At 39.7% G+C, this 9,015-nt stretch overlaps 2 protein-coding genes across 3 annotated transcripts in view; one reads left to right on the top strand and one right to left on the bottom strand.

The window, feature by feature from the left end:
- Positions 1-7: 7 nt before the first annotated feature.
- Positions 8-9,015, bottom strand: part of SLC9B2 (solute carrier family 9 member B2) — a 30,557-nt gene continuing 21,549 nt past the window's right edge. Inside the window, exons 12-14 of one of the 2 annotated variants that reach the window (XR_003398290.1) lie at positions 6,587-6,665; positions 3,904-4,015; positions 8-2,695 (exon numbers count right to left, since the gene is read on the bottom strand). The gene's annotated coding sequence lies outside the window, so the exon portion shown is untranslated. Of the gene's footprint in view, positions 4,016-6,586; positions 6,666-9,015 lie in introns of both variants that reach the window. The other variant, XR_003398289.1, reaches the window with a different exon arrangement.
- On the top strand, positions 6,305-8,892 carry CISD2 (CDGSH iron sulfur domain 2). Its single transcript, XM_026847932.1, has 3 exons — positions 6,305-6,327; positions 7,235-7,484; positions 8,532-8,892. Exons 1-3 carry the CDS (start codon positions 6,305-6,307, stop codon positions 8,619-8,621), a joined length of 363 nt encoding a protein of 120 aa, XP_026703733.1. The 3' UTR covers positions 8,622-8,892.

The raw sequence follows: 9,015 nt of genomic DNA, 5'->3' as shown, positions 1-9,015 counted from the left end.
GGGGCGCGGCAGGGCCCGCTCGGGCCTGTCCGGTCGGCGTGAGGGGTGCCTGGGCACTGGGGCCCGCCGGGGCTCCGACCCATCCCTTGGGCCTGTCCAATGTGGGGCTGCGACTTCCACCCCTCGTTCCAGGCATGGCTGGCTTTCTCCCGGCCGTGCTAAGCAAGTTATCTGCTAGAGAAAGGGGGAACCCCAAACCTTAAATTGCCGTTAAACTGTTCCAGCAGGAAAATTACACGACAGGACGTTTAAGATGCCGTATGAGGAATGATAACAGAGTAAAATGTAGTGATAGAGTAAAACCTACCAGGCTTCTTGGCCCCAGCTCGTTTGCATTGTAATTAAAAATCCTCTCTGTGCAAGTAGCAGCAAGTCAGAGGCCATGCACGTAAAGAAAATGGGATTTTAGCTCAAGACTTAAATTATTGCCTCTTCATTTGCTTAAAAGGCTAAAGAGAGTATCTATACAGTTTAAGAAAACCCACAAAACCAGACCTGTTTATGGGAGCCTGCTACATACACAAGCTTAGGGGTTTTATTAAATAACTTTTATAAGCATTTTCTGGGCAAGGGAGTGAAAATACCTATTCATTAATCATAGCCCTATGACAGAACAAACAAGAGAACTAAGTAACTAGCAAACTCTTTAGGTGTTCAGTGCATTTCAGTGCTTTGCAAACTGGAACTATGTGAGCCCAGGCTCAGCTGTGCTAATACAGGCAGAATCTCAAGTAATGTCAAATGACAAGGTTAGTTCGGTGATAATAAATAAGAGGAACGCTCTAACAGCCCGGCTTTAACTCTGGAACTAGAAAAAGCCTTCAAGGTGTAGAATCAACCACCTGTGTTTATCTTGCAGCACTAAAGTATATGACTTTAATAACTGGAAAATGATTTCGTTTAGAACAAGCACAATTTATTTATAAACAGGTTTGAGTACTTCTTTTCCAGCATGTTTATGCTGCTTGTAAAGTCCCGTTATCTTTCCCACCACAAGGAAACCAGTTCTTCTTTCTCCACAACTACTCTGTCATTTGAAAATGCTGTTAATTATATATATCAAATAGAGGAACTCAGCTACTACCAAGTTGGGAGGAATGGGATACATTAAGCTACAGAACAATGCAGCTTCTCATATTCCTAGCATTTGGCAGTCCTACTTAAGTCGTTGCCCTTTTAACCACAAGTTGTACTTAAAATTTGATAAGCTTAGTAATGCTTGGGTTTAATCTCTTGATTCACTTGTCCAAACTACTGTTCTGGTAACAGGATTATTTGTGCAGTCTCTGTATTTATTCACATCACATAGTAGCAATTATAATTTATTTTGGAAACCTCTGGTCAGAACTTTTTTTTAATAGAATGATTAGTAGGGTAGAACTGGTTTGCTGTCATGTTCCTTACCCCACTGACAGGTATTTACTTGAATTTGGAGGGAGGGCAAGAAGCAAACAACTGAAACTTTAAGTGGAGACCAAATGTGAAAAGTCAGTTCCAAAAATATTAAACAAAGGTAAAAGAAGGAGCTGAGTTAGCAATTGCTTTGAGACTTGGTAGGATTTAATGAGCATATCTGAAATCTTAGTGATTTCTTTGACCGGTCTTGTGCTAAGCACTCTAAGAAGGGGAAACAGGAATAATTAAAATACATAGCCATAGACACAATGTTTTTACACTTGTCATTTTTTTCAACAGTCAGCTAGACTAGACTGATATCTGCTGTCATGCTTATATATCTTCCTCTTGGGGTGGACATGAATGAAAATGGAGAAAAAAACAGCAATAGTGTACAAGGGACTTAAAGTTATGGTATAGGGTAAACGCAACATGGTGAGGGTTTTCAAAAGGAAATCATAGGACACCACATTTTAGGCACATAAATTAAAAAATGATCCTCTCAGTGCTTAAAAGTTACTGAAAGTCATTGAAACCTCATTGCTCACTGAAGAGTCTTGTACTTATCTGCGCTCAGAGTGCTGTCTGTCTAAAGTCTCATCTGAGAAAACCAGCTTGTTTCAGCAAGTGCCGCCTCTTCTGTATTGTTGTGGACTTAGTCTGTCCTGTCCTAAAGTCATAAGCCTCTAAAAGCAAGGGATTCCCAATTCTGGGAGTTCTTTTGCAGCAGCAATTTACAGGATCATATCTATTGAATTAGTGTTAGTGAAAGACTATTAGACAATAGAGAAGATTAGATTAATATTCTCTTGTGTTTATTACTCCTACAAATTACAGAGCAGCATATTCTTTGGCAAATGACATATCAAATATGTGAAACATATTTCTTTGCTTCTTTTTGGAAAGTGAGAAATAATATTGATCTTAAAACACTTCAAGTTCATTAGTATTTGACCTTTGGTGACAGCTACTGAATTTAGTCAGGGACCAGCACTATAAAACACTTGCTAGCATATACTTTGTTCACGAAGGCAAGGCAGATCCCAAATCTGGAACAGTGAAGTCCTTTGCTTACTAGCTCTTTCATTGCTCTGGTAAACCTTCATTAGTGTCCAGGCAGATGCAACTTCAGTTCCTGTAGTGCATCAGCTGTAGAAACAGCAGACCAGGAGTATAGGAAGGATCCTTTTGTATAGTGTGCTGATTAAAACTCTTGAGACCCTGCTCTCTGTCGTGACCTCAAATCACAATGGAAGACTGCTTGCTTGGAGAGAGTAAGACTGTTACCAGTGCAAAAATCCTGAAGGTAAAAGCAATGAGGGAGGAAGGAAAGAATGTTTGACCTTGGGCTTGAAAGTGGATATCTAAGTTGTCATGCTGCTACTGCTCTGAAGCCTCTCTCAGTGTCTTGTCATAGCTGCTTTACTTTTCCCTTCTCAAGTTCGTTGAAATGAGTAGTGTTTTCTCATGCTGGTGTTGCTTTTTATCCTGGTATGTCATTACAATGGCATAGACATTCACTTCAAAATCACATGTGTTGAGAATTTCAGGGTTTATGTGCTAAACACATTTCAACACATTTCAGGGTTTATCTAAGTGCTAGGCTTCTTTCCATAAACATGACACAGTCCTGTTTTACATTTGGCCTGCATGTTAAGAAGGACTTTAATGGACTGTGCTGCCAGGCAGGAAGAGGACAGTTTTGTGGATCATCTTTTACAGTACTGAGGAAAAGAAGGGTGATACCATGATAACAGTCTTCAGTACTGACTTGAACCATGAATTTGTCATTTGCAGAGTGGCTTGCTAACCTACCTGTAGGTTTGGCTTTTAATTTATACAAGGTGTGCTGTGTTGCTAAAAGCACCGTCACCTCTCTACCCTCATAAGCTAATAGACATTGAAGTGTCATGTGGAGTCCTTTGTGTTTGTGTAGGGATGAGAACACCCTTAAGAGACTCAGGCAAACAACAGCCAACAGTTAAGATAGAGCTCAGTGCTGAAGAGAATGGAATTAAGTAATTTGAATTTGCATGAAGAACTTCATCAGTTTAGAGAATATACAGTCACAGTTCCAACCTTTGTTTTTGACTGATAGCTGATACTTATTAAAATTTTGGCTTTCAGTAGAGCTCTTACTGTAAGAAGCTGCTTTTGGGTCTGCATAGAGTCATTTCTACATAAATTAGCTAAAATATAAAGTGAAAGATATCAAAAGAGTAGCTGGTGAAAGACAAGCAGGTATCACTTGCTTTGACTTGACTCTCAGTAGCTGGCCAGTCTCTTTCTGATGACAGTGTATCTGTTTCTTATTTTTTTTTGACTTGTTACTGTGGGACTAAACATTAAGACAGCCTCTCCTTGAAAATATAATTGTGGCCTATGGTCTGTGGCCTCAGCTTCTTGAAATTCTCTGGGCATTCCTGTTTCAGTGATGTTCCCGATACTTTCCAGGACATATCTTTGGGATTGGTCTCTGTCTAACACAAGTCAAGTTTGAAGACTAACCTGTTCGATACTCTACTGTTTGTTTCTGGCTCCAGAGACTGTCTCTTCCCATGCAGCAGAACTGGTAAAGAATCTCCAGAGTCAATGTAATTGCTGAATTCTGAGTTATCAGCTGTGAAAATAAACAGTCTTGTGAATTGCCTTACATCTGCTTCAGAAAGGTACAGATGGTTTCAAAAACACAGAGCAACTTATAGTTGTAGGATGGTATGAGCCAGCAGCATGCCCAGGTAGCCAAGAAGGCCAATGGCATCCTGGCTTGTATCAGAAATAGTGTGGCCAGCAGGGACAGGGAAGGGATCTTACCCCTGTACTCGGCACTGGTGAGGCCGCCCCTCGATTCCTGTGTTCAGTTTTGGGCCCCTCACTACAAAAAGGACATTGAATGACTCGAGCGTGTCCAGAGAAGGGCAACGGAGCTGGTGCAGGGTCTGGAGCACAGGTCGTACGGGGAGCGGCTGAGGGAACTGGGGGTGTTTAGTCTGGAGAAGAGGAGGCTGAGGGGAGACCTCATTGCCCTCTACAGCTCCCTGAAAGGAGGTTGCAGAGAGCTGGGGATGAGCCTCTAACCAAGTAACAAGCGATAGGACAAGAGGGAATGGCCTCAAGTTGGACCAGTGAAGGTTTAGACTGGATATTAGGAAGCATTTTTTTACAGAAGGGGGTTGTTAGGCGTTGGAATGGGCTGCCCAGAGAGGTGGTGGAGTCCCCATCCCTGGAGGTGTTCAAGAGTCAGGTAGACATAGCACTGAGGGATATGGTGTAGTTGGGAACTGTCAATGTTGGGTTAATGTTTGGACTAGATGATCTTCAAGGTCTTTTCCAACCTAGATGACGCTGTGATTGTGTATCATTGCATTAGTTTGAGTGAAGCTTTTCTCCCATCCCTGCCCACACAGTCCAGAGATCTGTGACTTTTTTTCCTTTGTGACAGTATCTTGTGTCTCGTGCCCTAGAACCACGGTTATGTTGATTTTTCAGTGTAAAAGCTTTTGGCAGTCTTTTGGCAATAACAAGTCACTTTGATTACACACTGGTATAATTTGTGGCTTTCCAGAGACTCCCATATTGAAACTGTGTAAAGAAATCATTGGCTAGTGAGGACAAAACTCTTTATCAGCAGTTAGCATGATACAAATATTAAATAATAAGCATGATAAATAATATCCTTGTACTTCCCATTCCTGTTTGTTTCTAATTTCCTTTCTTGGAGGTTACAGCTATCATGTTCCTGTTTCATTTGGATGAACCCAACTGGTTATGAGTCTCCCTTGGACCAGTATGTCTATTTTGGATGCCGTATCACGGAGTTTCAAGCTGTATTGAGATGCCACTTGCTGTTTAGTTGCCAGTCTCTTTTAACTATGTTTAATTCTGATGTGAGACATTTTTGGTGTGTCAATCTTATCCTAGTTGTATTCATCACTTGACAGGTGCCCTGCTTTTGGTTATGGTGCACCTGTTTGAAACATCTGTTCTGCCCTGGAGTTCAGAGTAGCTTTGGAGGGATCCAACTCTTTGCTGAGTCAGGTTAGATACTCAATTTGGAAATTTTTTTCAGTGACAAATATTTTTCCTCTCTTCTAAAGTACGTTCCAAGTAATTTCTTCCCATAAGGTCAGAAAGTGTATTTGCATTCCTATTGACGGGGTGTTCTAGAATAGTGACAATGGAAAAGACAAACAGATGCTGCTGCCTGGGAAACTCAGCATTTAGTGTAACTGAAAACTTTTAAGTGTCTTGGTATTAATTGTTAATTACTTAGGTATGAGGAAGGAGCAACAGAGATTAGTCTATTGCAGTGACTCTTAGCAAATTTTGTCAGTTGTTGTGCATAGGGACTGCTGGACATGCAGGTGTGGAAAGACTACTGAAAGTTCTTGCAGTGCCTTTAGCATTTATACAGTTGTGGTGCATTCCCAGATAAATGCAGTAAGTGTGGCTTTCATGTCAAGGGCTATAGAAAGCTTGAAGAACATAAAACTAGTCTCACAAAGCATTTTTATTACATGGTGTATTTTCAGAAAATTCAAATTGTTAAGAAAAAACCCGCTGTGCTTATTAGCATAAATGTGCTCTATTATTACAAATAAAACCAAGCTATACAGAAGAATATAATTTCTGAGAGCGCTACAATGCACCTAGCATTGCCTGCTCTATTGCATTTCCTTTCTCATACATCTTAATCTTGAAAACCAAACTGTGGAACAAAATTTTGCTATGTTCTGATCCTGAATCATTTAAAAGAGGAACTTGATTACAGTGTCTTGTCTTACAAAGTGCTTGTGCAGCTAGTTGTGCTCCAGTTCATTACACTTCTTTCTCATTTTAAAATATTTTAAAACTCTTCTATTTCTCTATGAGTGTTTAGATTTAACATGTTCTCCAGAAATTTAGAAAAATGCTCTCCTTTATTGGACCATGGTACTTGAATTACCCTGGAGTATTATCACAACATATTTTGTTGGCAAAGGGGGTTCACCTTCAGTATATATAGATGTTATGCCAGGTGCTGATGAATTTCTTAAAAAGTCCAGTAAGTCTTTCTGTCACCAGTATGTCTAGAAGATTTCTAGTGATGTAACAAGGTAGCTAAGTCTGCAGAGGACACTTGACTCTTGTACCTATACTTAAAAGAAGTTCCTCAGCTTGGTTAAAAGCTATTTTCTGTGTCTTGACTTACCTGATCTCAGGACTCTCTTCTTTTTCTGTGTATTGTAGAAACTGTAGAAACTCAGACAAATCCCTGAGCAAACAGAGCTCTGAAAAATAAACCAAAAAAGACTGGTGAAGGTTTTACTAGTGCTTATCTAATAATCTGTATAATTTCTACAAAAAGTTTCTACAAAACCTGGGAACAGATAAAATGATAAAAACTTCAAGAAGCTCAAAATCTGAAATAAGCAATTAAAAATAGAATTATAAAATGATCTTAATAGCTTTTCATATGCAGAATATTAAGAGACTGGCATTGAATATACTTCCTACATGTAATCATGCCCAGTTTGCTAGTACACAGTGCTGGTTTACCTCAGGTGGGCAGAAGCCCTGTAATTTTAGGGGTTTTTATTTCAGTATGTCTTTTGTTTTGGATTTATTCTCTTTCCATTGAGGCATCTTCGAGAGTGTTAAAACTAAAATTCAAATTAAATTCTAGGAGTCAAATTTTTACCTTGGCTACAGTAAAACCCAGGTTTTAATCTGGGTCTTCTTTCTTCTTAAGACTTACCCAGAGTCTTATCTGCCCGTGGAGCCTTGCTGACTGAGCAAACCCATTCCCTAACCTAAGCCTAAGTCATTTGAGAGTAGCTGATGCTGTGCCATACTGAAGTGGTGTCAAGAGCCAATCTAAATTCCACTTGTCTTTAGTTTCAGAATGGCTGCGGTTATTGCCTTTCCTGGGTGTGCTGGCCTTGCTCGGTTACCTCGCTGTTCGTCCGTTCCTCCCCAAGAAGAAACAGCAGAAGGATAGCTTGATTAACCTCAAGATCCAGAAGGAAAATCCAAAAGTAGTGAATGAAATAAACATTGAAGATCTGTGCCTCACTAAAGCTTACTGCAGGTGTTGGCGTTCTAAGACGGTAAGACACTTTCTGCAACTGTAGGATTAGAGATTGAAACTTGCATATTTTTATCAGTGCTTGGGTGGTGAACTGCTACGTTTTGATCTGTTGCTTTTCTCTGGAGGTGGAACATATTCCTGGGTTTTGAGAATGGCAGAGTTCTTATTTTTCCACACTGTAAACCTGTCTACATGCAGAAAAAACCTGTAGAAACTTACAAGAAACACAGCAGGGTTTCTCTAGAAACATAGACTGACTGCCTTTGAGTAGATTAAAGCCAAGTAAGCCTTGTTCAGTATTTCAAAATACATTGCAACTAATTAGAAGATAACTATTTTGCAAAAACAATGCTTAGAAAGTTGTTGCTATTAAATAGGTGCTGATGCTATATATTAATAGCTGATGCTATTGACTATAAGGCTGGACCTGTGTTGGTGAGGGAGAGCATATGCCCATCTGGTCCAGAGCAGACAGTAGTGACTGGTGTGAGTAGTCTTTGTCCCCCAAATCAACTAGATGTACAAGTATTTTTCATCTACCCTCGATTTCTTTTGAACATCCTGACTGTGCTCTGGTTTTGTCCTCTCTGAACCAAATGCTTTCCTCTTAACAAAAGAATCTCCCTTGGACCGAAGAAACCCTCTCAAATGCTCTCACTTCAGACTAATCATTTCAGCAGAGTATTTCAGCTTTCCTTAAAACAGTACTTTCTGGTTGCAAATGATTATTAAGAACCCTTTTACTAGTTCCACAATAAACCTTAAACTGTTTGTGGCTGCGATGGCTGCTTTGCTTGCTGTTCATTCATGGGAAAGGCTTTGTCCCTAACTTTGTGTCTAAGAACAGCTATTTTAGGTCCTTACAAACTGTTACCTGTTAACAGTGGTTTTCCTCAGTAGCATGTGTCCTGTGTCTGATAGGAGACAGAGTTTGATGTTGAAACAGGACATAGATAATGTTGCTAGTTCCTCCTCCTAAGTGCTCTTGGCATAGGAAGAAGTATAAAAATCACCATGCAGTTGCTGTACGGAGTTATACTAATTCCTAATGTATGTTTTTTTCCAGTTCCCTGTCTGTGATGGTTCCCACAACAAGCACAATGAATTAACAGGAGATAATGTAGGTCCACTAATACTCAAGAAGAAAGAAGTATAACAGATGACTAATCCACTAGATCATGACTGATAAAAAGTCTTTTTATACTGTTGTAGTTGCAAGGGACAGCATTTTATTATGTGATTGGTATGATTTAGACTAATGATTGCTGTAGATTTCTGTTTGGAATTTGCACTTAGACAGTGCTAAATCTGTCACTGGTTTGATATTTTATTCTGAGAAGAATTAAGTCTGCTTTGGAAAACTGTAAAGTAACTGTCTCTGTAAATAAGTCGTTTATTTCAACAATAAAATGACTTCTTACAATTTAGCCTTTTTTGTGTGAACATGCAATTAAAACCTGTCACTATTTCCAAGTGAGACAAGTGTACCTTTCTGTTAATCGATTTTGTTCTGCTTTTCAGGAACAAATTTAAGTGCACTTAAGGCGGGG

The sequence above is a fragment of the Athene cunicularia genome, assembly GCF_003259725.1.
Source record: "Athene cunicularia isolate RWA chromosome 4 unlocalized genomic scaffold, athCun1 chr4_part2, whole genome shotgun sequence".
In the NCBI taxonomy this organism is placed as follows: Eukaryota; Metazoa; Chordata; class Aves; order Strigiformes; family Strigidae; genus Athene; species Athene cunicularia.
This window is presented reverse-complemented; position numbering and strand designations above follow the sequence as displayed.